This window comes from Wallemia ichthyophaga (genome assembly GCF_000400465.1).
Source record: "Wallemia ichthyophaga EXF-994 unplaced genomic scaffold scaffold10, whole genome shotgun sequence".
Classification (NCBI taxonomy): Eukaryota; Fungi; Basidiomycota; class Wallemiomycetes; order Wallemiales; family Wallemiaceae; genus Wallemia; species Wallemia ichthyophaga.
The window spans coordinates 295,080-307,118 of record NW_008806283.1 but is presented as its reverse complement, the minus strand read 5'-3'; the positions used below and the strand labels follow the sequence as shown (position 1 = coordinate 307,118).

At 50.6% G+C, this 12,039-nt stretch overlaps 7 protein-coding genes across 7 annotated transcripts; 2 read left to right on the top strand and 5 right to left on the bottom strand.

The window, feature by feature from the left end:
- Window positions 1-39: 39 nt before the first annotated feature.
- Window positions 40-448, bottom strand: J056_000582 (uncharacterized protein; the record flags this gene model as incomplete). The annotated part of the gene is made up of 3 exons (XM_009270210.1): window positions 40-294; window positions 342-354; window positions 408-448. 3 exons carry the CDS (start codon window positions 446-448, stop codon window positions 40-42), a joined length of 309 nt encoding a protein of 102 aa, XP_009268485.1.
- A 278-nt stretch (window positions 449-726) lies between these two features.
- On the bottom strand, window positions 727-1,890 carry J056_000581 (Galactose-1-phosphate uridylyltransferase; the record flags this gene model as incomplete). The annotated part of the gene is made up of 2 exons (XM_009270209.1): window positions 727-826; window positions 875-1,890. The coding sequence occupies 2 exons, from the start codon at window positions 1,888-1,890 to the stop codon at window positions 727-729; spliced, it is 1,116 nt and encodes a 371-aa protein (XP_009268484.1).
- A 157-nt stretch (window positions 1,891-2,047) lies between these two features.
- Window positions 2,048-4,878, bottom strand: J056_000580 (Dihydroxyacetone kinase 1; the record flags this gene model as incomplete). The annotated part of the gene is made up of 4 exons (XM_009270208.1): window positions 2,048-3,645; window positions 3,702-3,860; window positions 4,043-4,368; window positions 4,415-4,878. 4 exons carry the CDS (start codon window positions 4,876-4,878, stop codon window positions 2,048-2,050), a joined length of 2,547 nt encoding a protein of 848 aa, XP_009268483.1.
- A 340-nt stretch (window positions 4,879-5,218) lies between these two features.
- On the bottom strand, window positions 5,219-6,519 carry J056_000579 (Delta(12) fatty acid desaturase; the record flags this gene model as incomplete). The annotated part of the gene is made up of 2 exons (XM_009270207.1): window positions 5,219-6,413; window positions 6,461-6,519. 2 exons carry the CDS (start codon window positions 6,517-6,519, stop codon window positions 5,219-5,221), a joined length of 1,254 nt encoding a protein of 417 aa, XP_009268482.1.
- Window positions 6,520-6,580: 61 nt separating this feature from the next.
- Window positions 6,581-8,208, top strand: J056_000578 (uncharacterized protein; the record flags this gene model as incomplete). The annotated part of the gene is made up of 2 exons (XM_009270206.1): window positions 6,581-8,027; window positions 8,072-8,208. 2 exons carry the CDS (start codon window positions 6,581-6,583, stop codon window positions 8,206-8,208), a joined length of 1,584 nt encoding a protein of 527 aa, XP_009268481.1.
- A 179-nt stretch (window positions 8,209-8,387) lies between these two features.
- J056_000577 (Putative pyridoxal kinase C18.10) lies at window positions 8,388-9,434 on the bottom strand (the record flags this gene model as incomplete). The annotated part of the gene is made up of 1 exon (XM_009270205.1): window positions 8,388-9,434. The coding sequence occupies one exon, from the start codon at window positions 9,432-9,434 to the stop codon at window positions 8,388-8,390; it is 1,047 nt and encodes a 348-aa protein (XP_009268480.1).
- A 24-nt stretch (window positions 9,435-9,458) lies between these two features.
- Window positions 9,459-12,006, top strand: J056_000576 (putative dipeptidyl-aminopeptidase B; the record flags this gene model as incomplete). Its single annotated transcript, XM_009270204.1, has 2 exons — window positions 9,459-10,355; window positions 10,411-12,006. 2 exons carry the CDS (start codon window positions 9,459-9,461, stop codon window positions 12,004-12,006), a joined length of 2,493 nt encoding a protein of 830 aa, XP_009268479.1.
- Window positions 12,007-12,039: the final 33 nt, after the last annotated feature.

Below are 12,039 nucleotides of genomic sequence, written 5' to 3'. Positions count from 1 at the left end.
TACATGCAAGGTGGTATAGAAGAGAGTGTAAGTGTAGCACTAGTTGTTTACTCCGTTTTGGTTGCACTTTTCAAGCAAAAGCCTGAATTGGTTGAGGTGTGCTTTATGATGCTCTGGGCTATGTGGATGACTATGGCAAGCACTGTGAACAAAGAAGAAGGAATGCCTGATGAGGATGAAAAAGTGAGCGCTGAGCAGTCCTGCTTTCTCATACGCAGCGATAAGTTTAAGGAGGTGGACGAGGTGGTATTGATAGCTGAGGAAGATACGATCAGTGGTGGGGATTCGTAGTAGCTGTGTGAGTGTGAGCGTGAGTGTACGTGTCGTATGTCTTAATTTACACTTTGAAATGATCTGTGATGCTACGTTAATAGAACAACTCCCACTCTATCCACATTCCAACCCACCCCACAGCCGCATTGAACTGCTTGTAGAGATCCCGCTCCATTCTCAGCAGCCTATTCACGTCGTGTGCGTGTGTATGAGAGAGAGGAGAATGCATTTTACCTTGTGCCTCACATTCACATTCACACTCACATCCCAATACTAAATTAGCTGGTCGAATACAGCACCCTGAAAATCTTACCGCACCCGTCCCTGCGTTGAGCTGGATGCGTGAAATGAGGGGTGTGCATTGTGCTTTAGGGCAGGAATTGTGTGCGATAAAAGTGAAGAAAGCCATTTAAAACAACTGACAAAAACAAATTTCAACTATGCGTATAAACGCTACTGAGCCCATCTTGGAAACGTTGGGTCAGAATCCTGGATGCGTTTAGCAGCGCCTTCGGCAGTGAGGTCACGCTGAGGTTCGCCGAGCAGTTCGAAGCTGTGTTGAGTAAGTGAGTGAGTGAGAGCTGTATGTATGTCCACTCACCCTACTAAGAATTTGCGCACTGTGGCTGAGCGGAGGAGAGGAGGATAGAAGTGAATGTGAAGTTGAGCGTGAGCAAATGCTTGGGTGTCATCACCCTCAGCGCGTACAGGCTGCTGCACCAGTCCCATCGAGTAAGGGAAGCTGCAGTCGAAGATATTGTCGTACCTGCACGCGACTTCGCGGAGGATACCAGCGAGCGATTGCTTCTCTAACCATGTGAGGTGAGCAACGGACGGTATGTGCTTCTTGGCGGGCATGACGAGTGTCTCGAATGGCCACACGGCCCAATATGGGACGACAGCGACAAAGTCCTCGTTGAGTGCTACCACCCTCTCTCTCTTGCCGCCGAGCTCGAAGTGTGCATAGTCGAGGAGGAGGTTAGGGGCGTGTGTAAGGTGCGAGGGTGTGCTAGTGCTGCTGTTTTCTCTCGCGTATCGCGCCTGCATCGCCAACGCCTTGGCAGGCTCTTCAGGGATGTAGCTCACAGACCACACTTGCCCGTGTGGGTGTGGATTAGAGCACCCCATTGCGCTGCCCTTGTTTTCGAATATCTGTATGTACTTCACGCTCGGCTCGTCGCGCGGGATTGAGCTGTACAGATGGCACCACGCGTCCACTACGCTCAGCACATCGGCTGTGTCCATTTGCGCTATTGTCCGGTTGTGGTCGGGGTGGAAACAGACGACGTAGCACTTGCCAGATATGGGCGCTGTCTTTATGAGCGGGTGTGGGTCGCGTGGAGAATCCACCGCCTGCGGATAGACTGCGCTGAAGTCGTTTACAAAGTGGTGTGTGCTCGTGTATTGTGGGTTGCTGGCACCGTTCGAGCGCATGTTGCCCGGACACAGATAACACTGTGAATCATACGCTGGCAGCTCGGGCTTGCTCGCTGCCTCCACCTGCCCCTGCCATGGCCTCTTGGTGCGGTGCGGAGAGACGAGCACCCAGCTGTCGCTGAGCGGGTTGTATCTCCTGTGTGGCGATTCTGTTGGATTGAATGCTGTTGCTGTAGCCATTATTGTGGTTTTGTTGGAATCCGTGGAGAGAAGACAATCGCGCAGAAATCCACTTCGGCTATTCCGGGTGTGACATGGGGCTATTACTAATGCGAGTCTTGTCTTTTAACCTAGTTCACAGCACTCAAAGCATATCATATTCACATAAATGTACACCTTAATAAACACTAAAGAAGCCTTCGAGTATCTTGCACACTCCCACTGCTCCTGGATCAGGCACAGCCTGTTCCTTGAGGCCTTGCTGACCCACATACGCCGCTCTACCCGCCTTAGCCTCCATCTTCTTACCCTCCTCGGTAGCCTGCTTCGCCGCTTCGATAGCCTTGTGGGCATCGCCGGCACCCGCAAACGCGTCGATGAACGCGTGGAGTGGATCGATCAGAGTGCGCGAAGGAGGGCGAGCGCGGGTGTATTTATAGAGCGTTTCCAAAGCCCCTTTGCATGCCAGCTGCACCTCCGTCTCATGCTCTCTGACTGCTCCCGCCAATGCGCTGAAGAAGATGGAGTAGAGCGCTCCACTAGTCCCGCCCATATCTGTCTCAGCCACCTCACTCACTTCGAGTATGTACCTGGCCACATTGTCCCCGCTGATGGCACCGCTTGAAATACGCTTGAGGACTCCGTCTGCACCTGCCTTGAGCGTTAGTCCACAGTCGCCATCACCAGCCACTGTGTCCAAGCGCGTGATCTCAGGTTCGGCCGCTATGAGATTCTCGGCAGCCGCTTTGATAGCGCGGATTATCTTTTCCCCGTTGTCTGTCTTGATAGGGGCCGCTGTGTCGGTGGATGGTTTTGCATGGGTAGGGGAGTCGTTTACATACTCCTTCTCGAGACGTGGCGGGGTGGTTGCGTGCCATCTCCAGCCAGGTGCGTTGGCAGGGCTGTCCAGCAGCTCAAGCATCTGAGCTGTGCTGGCAGGTGCGCTTTCACCCTCCGCTGGCAGTCTCAGTAACGTGATGGAGAAACCAGGCATGTTGAGGGAGGTGATGAAGGTGCCACTGAGCACTCTCTCCACTTTATATCCCCTCTTCTGCACGACACTCGTAGCGTGTCCTGTAGCACCAGCCAATTCGAGCTCGGACAACCCGCCGAGATTGTTGACCAGCAGGACAACTCTATCAGAGCCATCATTGCGGAAGTTTACATAGGAGCGGTCTGGATCGGAAGTCGAAGTGAGTGTGTCAACCATACCTTCAATTAGCTGTGAAGCGGGTGGGATAGGTGACATCTTAGTGAAACCAGGCTCGTTGTGAATGCCCATTCCCAATTCAAGTTCATCATCCTTGAGGTAAGCCTTAGAGGCTTCAGTGCCAGGTACGTGTGTGTGTTCCAAACCCGCACCGAGTGTAGCTGCGTTATCGTTGATGTAGTTGGCCACGTCTTCCACCTGATCGATAGTGGCACCGTTGTGAGCGAATGCACCAGCCATCTTGTGTATGAGTGTGACGCCGGCAAGACCTCTGCGTCCGACAATACCGGCCTGCTTCCTGCCGACTGAGACATCGTCACTGGCCATGATAAAACGCGTAAAGCGCGCGGCTTCGGGGTTCTGCGCAGCGAACTTCTCCTTTGCGAGACCGAAGTGGAGGACATCGCCTGTGTAGTTCTTCACAATCACGAGAGTGCCTTGTGGAGAAGACGCGAGTTGAATGCCGCGCAGAATCTGAGCCGTGTTGGGGGAGGCGAATATGGTACCTGGGATGGCGGCATTGAGCATGCCATCGCCGACGAATGAGCTGTGAGTTGGTTCGTGGCCTGTATACGTGAAATGATGTCATTAGCCAGTACACGCAAGTGGATAGAAAGCTCACCAGAACCGCCACCAGCAATAAGGGATACTTTGCTGGTGTCTAAGTGCTTCTTGTACAGCGCCTTGGACTCCTTGTCGAGGGTAAGTTGGGGATTGAGCTTGCAGAGACCGTGTAGCGCTTCGAGGACTGCAGTTTCTGGGGATTCGTTGATGTGTTTATCTGGCGTTATACATTAGAATATATTAAAGCTCGATATACCGCACACACTCAGCATTCTTCGTCGTTCTGGTTCAAGAAACTCGTCTTGATGTTCGAGCGACCTCCGCACCAGACATACGTCATATCCACATAAACAATAAAATATAAAATTTGAAATCACAATTCACTTATCGAGTCCACACTCATCCCTGTGGCTGTCCTCCAGCAACGAGCTGTACCCACTCTAACGCGTTCTGCGATTGAACTGGGTGAATCCAGCGCAGGACGCACGTCTAGATGAAACACAGGCATTCCATCAGGCGTAGGAGGAGCGCCGTAGTAGTCGATCACGTATCGAACGAGCTCACTCTGATTCTTACGCCTAACGAACCAATCGTGTCTATCGAACGGTGGTTCATTGTAGAACTTGTTAGGGAAGACTGACGAAAGCAACATCTGCAATCTCGCTTTAGGCGTGTAGTCACCAGGTCTTCCTGAAAATTGTGCGAGTTGTACTTTGTCTTGGTCGCTGCGAGTGGCGTTAATAAGAAATCCATACTAATTGCCACACTAACTTATCCCCCACGTGTCCCGCACGTTTCTCCCACTTGTTTATTTCCACCCACGCCTCCTCATTGAGGAAATTGTGGATGGCTACCATGTCCTCGACAGACTCCTCAGGCGTCTCCCACCCTTTCCTCACTAGCGCATTGTAGAACTGCTGTGGAGATGGATACTCCCAGTGCTTTCCCCTGCCATACTCTTCGGGGTTATTGGTGTTCTCTGGGCGAGGAATACTCGATGTAGATCTATCTGTGGGTAGAGCTGTTGATTGGTGCGCCGACAGCGGTGTCTGCGAGAGGTGTGGCATGTTGTTCTGTGGATTTACTGGGCATTCTGACTTTTTGCTTGGTGCTTCTTTCGCTTCTGGCTCTGGTTGTACTCCTGGTTGTGCTCCTGCCTCATGCATTGGACATCCTGCTGGAATATTCTTTGGCGTGCTCTTCGGCTGTGATTCTACGCTCCCACTCTGTCCCATTATCCTCTATTATCTTATTGGTAGGCGAATGATACGATTCGAGTTGATAATTTCAACTCCCAAAAAATCGGCGTACGGTGGAGTGAAAAACATGTTACATGTATAATACAATCGGTTGGATTTTTACGACTAGATTCATGTACTTTTCATACCCTGGAAATTCTATCAGGATGGGCTTATTATGCAGATGTGATATGTACACTTGCCAACCTTCTTAAACCCTATGCTATACACTCCTCATAACCAACAAACACCAATTGTGTACTTTTTTTTATAAGATAAAACCAAAAACTTTACAAATCATTCATCAAAACCCAATAAAAGACAGAGAAATAAAAAGTTACTGCAATTCGATACCAGAATCAGAGAATCCTTGCTTGGAATCCGTTGCAGGTACACGACTAGCTCTACCCCTAGCATCCTTGTAAAAGACAATATCACCCTTATCTTCAACAAAGACGCAATCGCGGTATGATTTGTATAATGCCACAATAAAGTTGTCGTCTGAGTAGTGGTAGTGTGGTCCAAGGTACTCCTTTAAAGCATCAGTTGCCTTCCATGCGTTGTAGTGTGGAATCTTTGATGAGACGTGGTGAGCGACGTGAGTTTCACAGATACCGTGCAAGATGTATGCACCAATAGGTCCAAGGAACACGCGATCAATGGTACAGAGAGCACCTCTTTGGAAGTTCCACATACCCTCTCTGTAGTGAGGCAGAGCAGGGTCAGTGTGTTGGAGGAAAGTGATGGAAACAAGCCAGTTGTTTACCCAGAGATAAGGAATGAGGTAGTAAGAGACCACCTCAGTGAAACCTCTCTGTGTACCCCAATAGTAGAGACCGCCGAGAACCAAGCCAATACCCAAATCAGAAGCGATGATCTGGGAGAAATGACGCGAGTCAAAGATTGCAGACGATGGGTTGAAGTGGTTGGTGCCTCTTGGATAGTGCTTTTGACCAGAAGCGTTTCTAACCAGGTACATTGGCCAGCCGATGAGCTGCTGGAGGAGGAGGTTGACAAAGACGGCGAGTGGAGCGTCCTCGAGGAGTTCAGAAACCTTCAACTGCTCTTCTTCAGGCATGTCGACACCGGTGAGAATTTTCTCATCAGCATCTTCATAGTCGAGCTTAGGGCCATTTCTCTGAGCACGTGTTTTAGGGACAAAGACCTGGTCTCTAGACATGTGACCGGTGGCAGCGTGGTGTTTTCCATGGCTAATTCTCCAGCTGTGGTACGGGACAAGGAGGAGGGAGTGGAGGACGAAACCGACAGAGTTGTTGATGGATTTGCGGGAGGAGTAGGCTTGATGGCCGCATTCATGGGCAATGACCCACAAACCAGTCCAAACGAGGCCCAAAGCGAACCAAAAGAGGGACCAGAGCGAGGCAGAAATGAAAAGAGAGAGTGAGTGGCTGTCAGTCATTTGGGATATCATTGGTATATAGAAACTGCCTTTGATGAGGATGGCTGAGAGTATTACGTCTTGGACGACGTATAGCGATGACTTGAACGCGGAGCGGTGGAAACATTCTGGGCTGGAGTGGCTGTGTTAGCGGGGATACAGCGACCACGAGAAACCCACGGAATGGCACCCAGCAACTCCTTAATTGAAACGTTTGGTACTTGGAATTTTTCAGCCATCGTCGTTGGTTTCCTCCAAGCGTTATCGACGGTTAAATTTCCACCAAAAAAGAAAATATTCATGTCGGGCACGCAGGAGACGGATTATTTGAAATTGATATTAAATGCGCGGGTCTATGATATTCTACAGCAGACGCCACTCACAAAGGCGTCTAACCTCTCAAATCGCCTCGGCTGCAACATCCACCTCAAGCGAGAAGACCTCCACCCTGTCTTCTCTTTCAAATGCAGAGGCGCGTACAACTTCATGGCCCACATCCCCACACAGGATCGGTGGAGAGGCGTCATAACTTGCTCTGCTGGAAACCACGCCCAGGGCGTTGCTCTCGCTGGCTCACACCTTGATATCCCCTGCACCATCCTCATGCCCAAGAACACTCCATCCATCAAGTGGAAGAACGTCGACAGGCTTGGCGCCAAGGTCATCCTCCACGGCGACTCTTTTGATGATGCAAAAGCCGAATGTTTCAGGCTCGCGCACGACCTCCACCTCACCTACGTCCCTCCTTATGACCATCCTTACATCATCGCCGGCCAGGGTACTGCTGCCGTCGAACTCACCCGCCAAATTGACATGTCCCACGTTGACTCTGTCTTTTGCAGCGTCGGCGGTGGTGGTTTGATTAGCGGTATGAGCGAGTATATCAAGCGCATAGCCCCCGATAATGTCAAGATGATGGGTGCTGAGACGTTGGACGGCGATGCCCTGTCCAGGTCCATCAAAGCTGGTCATAGGGTGATGCTCGACGATGTTGGTGTGTTTAGTGATGGTACGGCCGTTAGGATAGTCGGCGAAGAACCCTTCCGCATCTGCCAGCAACTCATAGATCACATCCAACTCGTCGACAACGACGCTATCTGCGCAGCTATCAAAGACGTCTTTGAAGACACCCGCTCCATCCCCGAACCTGCAGGTGCGCTCTCGGTTGCCGCGCTCAAGTCGTATATCTACGAGAACAATCTGCTCAACTCTGGAAAGACTTTTGTGGCCGTTGTCAGCGGAGCGAATATGAATTTCGACAGATTGCGCTTTGTAGCGGAGAGGGCGTCTATCGGAGAGGGCAGGGAGTGTATGTTGAGCATCACTATTCCAGACGAGCCTGGAATGTTTGTGAAGCTGCACTCTGCCATCCATCCCCTCGCCGTGACGGAGTTTGTGTATCGCTATGCGGATGATCACCCACCAGCACATGCACAGGATGCCGTTATCTTCTGCTCCTTCTCCCTCCCCTCGGCCAGCAGCTCGCTAGCCCCATCCGAGCGCCAGTCTATGATCGCAAATGTCATCACCAAAATTCGCAGTCTCGGCTTCGACGCACTCGATGTATCCGATAATGACCTCGCTAAATCTCACGCGAGGTATCTCATTGGAGGCAGGTCATCGTGTACCAATGAGCGCCTCATCGCGTTCGAATTCCCTGAACGCCCGAACGCCCTCAGGAAATTCCTTACCGCTCTCAACCCCAACTGGAACATTTCGCTGTTCCACTACAGGAATCTCGGTGGAGGTGAGTGGGCGTTTAGTTGTGTGCTTGGCTAACTTGCCTTACAGACGTCAGCAAAGTGCTCACGGGTATTCAGGTCCCCCCTTCAGACACCCAGGCTTTCGAAACTTCCCTCAATCACCTCGGCTACCAGTACGTAGACGAGACTGAGAATTCTGTCTATCAGCGTTTCATGAGGTTTTAGAGGTCGCTTCGCAGCCTAAAGGAGATACATCCGTTGTAGAAAATCAGGTTAGTGTAAAAGAGCACAATGTAAAAAAAGCGTGTATATTTCTTGTGTGAGGGGGTTTGTATATGTATATATGCAAATTCCATTCTTATGTCTAAGTCTATATGTATGTCTACACAGTTTACTTTTCTACTTTAAACGAATTCTGTTGCTCTATGAAGAATCCTCGGCGCTTTAATCTCATCCTGACTCTGCACCAAACGCAACTCTCGAACCCTTTGACGCCAGATGCGTGATGAGTTAGACTGGTCGTTCTCGACAATATCATCGATGTTCTCCGGGAGTATTGACGCCGCGTAATTGCGAGTGTTGTTAAGTACAGCCTGTATACTACCCACCGTCTTCTCAGTCGCTGAAGTGAGAGTGTCTATCTCAATTACGCCGCGCACGTTCCTCGCACTCGATTCGCAATTAGCGAGGAGGAGTGCTGAGAAGATGTCGCCTACGCCGTTGAAATTCCCTTCAATCAGGGGGTACTGGAGGATACGAGTTTGTGTGTTTGAGGTGTTGAAGCTGTTGAAGCTGTTGAAGCTGTTTAGGGTGCTTGAGCTGATGATTGTGGATAATATGGTAGGCTTGATTATTTCCCCATGCTCAGGCTTAGTATTACCACCGCCAATCTCAGGCTCCAGCTCCAGCTCCACCGAACTGATGACAACATGAGGTACCCCGTATGAATTATGCAGCACATCAAGCGCATTCTTAATGTCTCCGCGCGTGTTGAGTGCCACACCAGTGAGCAACTCCACCTCGAAGCCATTCGGTGTGATGATATCCGCGAGCTTGAGCATGGATTTATAGACGGGGACTGTGTCGCTATCGACGTAAAGACGATTGTTATCCCCCATTACCGGATCTAGGAGGTATGTAGCGTGCGAGGCCTGTTTGATTCGCTGTATGTATGCTTCTACGATGGAGAGTGATCGTGCATCAGGGGTGTATCCAGTGAGGATATACTCCTGACCCATCATCCCGTTGTCTTCCAGCGTGGACAACATCCCGTGGAGATCGGCAGGTGTCACCTTTGTGCCGGTGAAATTCCGATAACCAGCGTGATTGGAGTAGTTGACAGTGTTGACGGCATCTACATCCCAGCCTAGCAGCTGGAGTGGAAATGTGGCTGCGCGGTTACCCACATAGCCATACGAGACGTGGGATTGGATAGACAGGATGTGGGGCATTTTGTTGGAAGGCAACGACCAACTATGAAGTACGATTACGATGACCACGATGACCAAGATGATGGCATTGGCTACGATTATGACGAGGAGCAGCAGCAACAGCCCCAACAGCCCCAACAGCCACCAAGGCGTTGGTTAATCCCCTTTATTCTCACATCAATCACTATAATCTCAAGCGTATTTGGCACTATCGCCGGATTTACATACGAACATCATATTGGAATCTCCAAACAGCAGCCATTTACACTCGATAAACTGTTCGATGAGACATTTGAGAGTTTTACGAGTGATATTAGTTGGATAAATGGTGATGGCGATGGTGTTTACACGCGTACTGACGAGAGTGGGGCTATTGAATTGGTTTATTTGAATGATAACACCACTAAAACTCTAGTAAAGGCTGGAGAAGTGTTTGATATCGATGGAAATCCACTCGACTTGGACAGCTTCACAATTAGCCCTGATTTGAACTTTATCCTCCTTAAATCAGACACCCTTCAACAATTCAGACATTCCAGTTACGCTAATTATCACATTCATTCAATTGAATCAAACTCAACCCACCCACTACACGACTTAACATCTCCACCCTCAATATCCCTCGCTAAATGGTCCCCATCTGGCCATTCATTGGTTTATTGCATCTCCAACGACCTCTACCTCGTACATTCCCGCGACGTTTCGAAAGATCCTCCACAGTCTGTCAGAATCACAGAAACGGGCACAGACAGCACGTTCAACGGTGTCACTGACTGGGTGTATGAGGAGGAAGTGTTCAGCACCCACGACGCAACCTGGTGGAACAGCGCGAGTGATTTGCTGGCTTATCTCACCCTCGATGAAGCCAAAGTTGGCGAATATTCAATCCCCATCTACAATCCAACGAACAGTGCCGAGAACATTGCCCAGTACCCTGAGGATGTGTGTAGGCGTTTCTAATCCAAGAAGAACAGCTAACAAGACTAACACACCCCAGTTACGCATAAAGTACCCTCAGCCTGGCACTCCTAACCCCACAGTAAAACTCAGCGTATACTCCCTCGTCAATAGTCACACATACACCCTCAACTTTCCTGAAACACGCGACGATCGCCTCATTATAGACGTGGCTTGGTCGAGCAGCAAAACTCTTCTTGTTAAAGAGACCAATCGCTCTTCCCGCCAAGGGTCTGTTGTCCTTTTCAACTTCACCCATATATCCCCAGACGCCGAATACGTGGAGGGCGTTACTGTGCGCGATATCTCACCTTCCGACGGTGGATGGATTGACTGCCAGCAGACCATCCGCGGCGTGGAGGGGGTGGAAGGGCTTGAAGGTAGTGCGTACCTCGATATAGTCCCCAACGAGCAGGGGTACAACCACATCGCCTTCTACACCTCCAGCAACGCCTCGCTCCCCATCTTTCTTACTGGCGGGCAATGGGAAGTGGAAGGTGTGTTGGCAGTCAGTGCGGTGCAGAGAAACGTCTTCTTCTCCGCTGCCTATCCGACCCCGATTGACAGGCACATTCTTACAGTCAGCCTGCCCACGATTGACAGCAAGGACGACGACAACGACAGCATTGCCATAGAAACTCCAGTAAATCTCACAGACGTGAGCGTGCCCGCTAAGTACTCAGCGGCTTTCAATCCCGACGCCTCCTTCTACACGCTCAACTACGAGGGACCACGTGTACCAATGCAAGATATCCGCGCGGTGGATAGTGATGTCAGCATCAGCGTGGAGCAAAACATAGCCCTCAACAACACACTCAAACAGCACGCCATGGCGCAGATCCACTACGACACGATCACGCTCAACGAGACAGAGATACAAATCCGCGAGGTACGACCAGGGAATTTTGACGATTCTGCCAAGCACCACAAACAGAAACGACCCGTCTTGTTCCAGGTATACGGTGGTCCCGACTCGCAAGCGGTGGATCAGCGATTCAGAGTGCAGTGGAGCGACTACCTGGCCAGTGTGCACGGGTACATAGTAGTGCATGTCGATGTGCGCGGGTCGGGTAAGCGTGGGCGGCGTCACCGCAACGTCGTTACTGACAGATTGGGTCAAGTAGAAGTGGATGATATGGGAGCACTCGCGAGCTATTACGCCCAAAAGGAATACGTGGATGCAACAAGAATGGGCGTGTGGGGTTGGTCGTATGGCGGCTATCTCACTGCAAAATGCATGGAAGGCGCTAGCGATATTTTCAGCCTCGCTATGGCGGTGGCGCCCGTGACCGATTGGCGTCTGTACGATAGCATCTACACCGAACGATACATGTCGTCACCAGACCAAAACGCTAATGCTCATGGTTATGCTGATGCTGCTGTCAGGAATGTCTCCCAGTTTCATAACTTCGCCCTCGCTCATGGCACTGGTGACGATAACGTACACTTTGCTCATTCCGCTCACCTTCTCGATCTGCTCACCCAAGAAGGCGTGCAGGACTTCGCTTTTAGACCTTTCACGGACTCTAATCACTCCATTCATACCCGCGGCGCCTACAAAGAACTCTTCGTCTGGCTAACCCGCTTCTTGGAGGATAATTGGACAAAAGTTGCACACACGGGTAAGAAAGGTTAGTCTGAGGCGTATTGTAACAAAGGTGATTTGTAT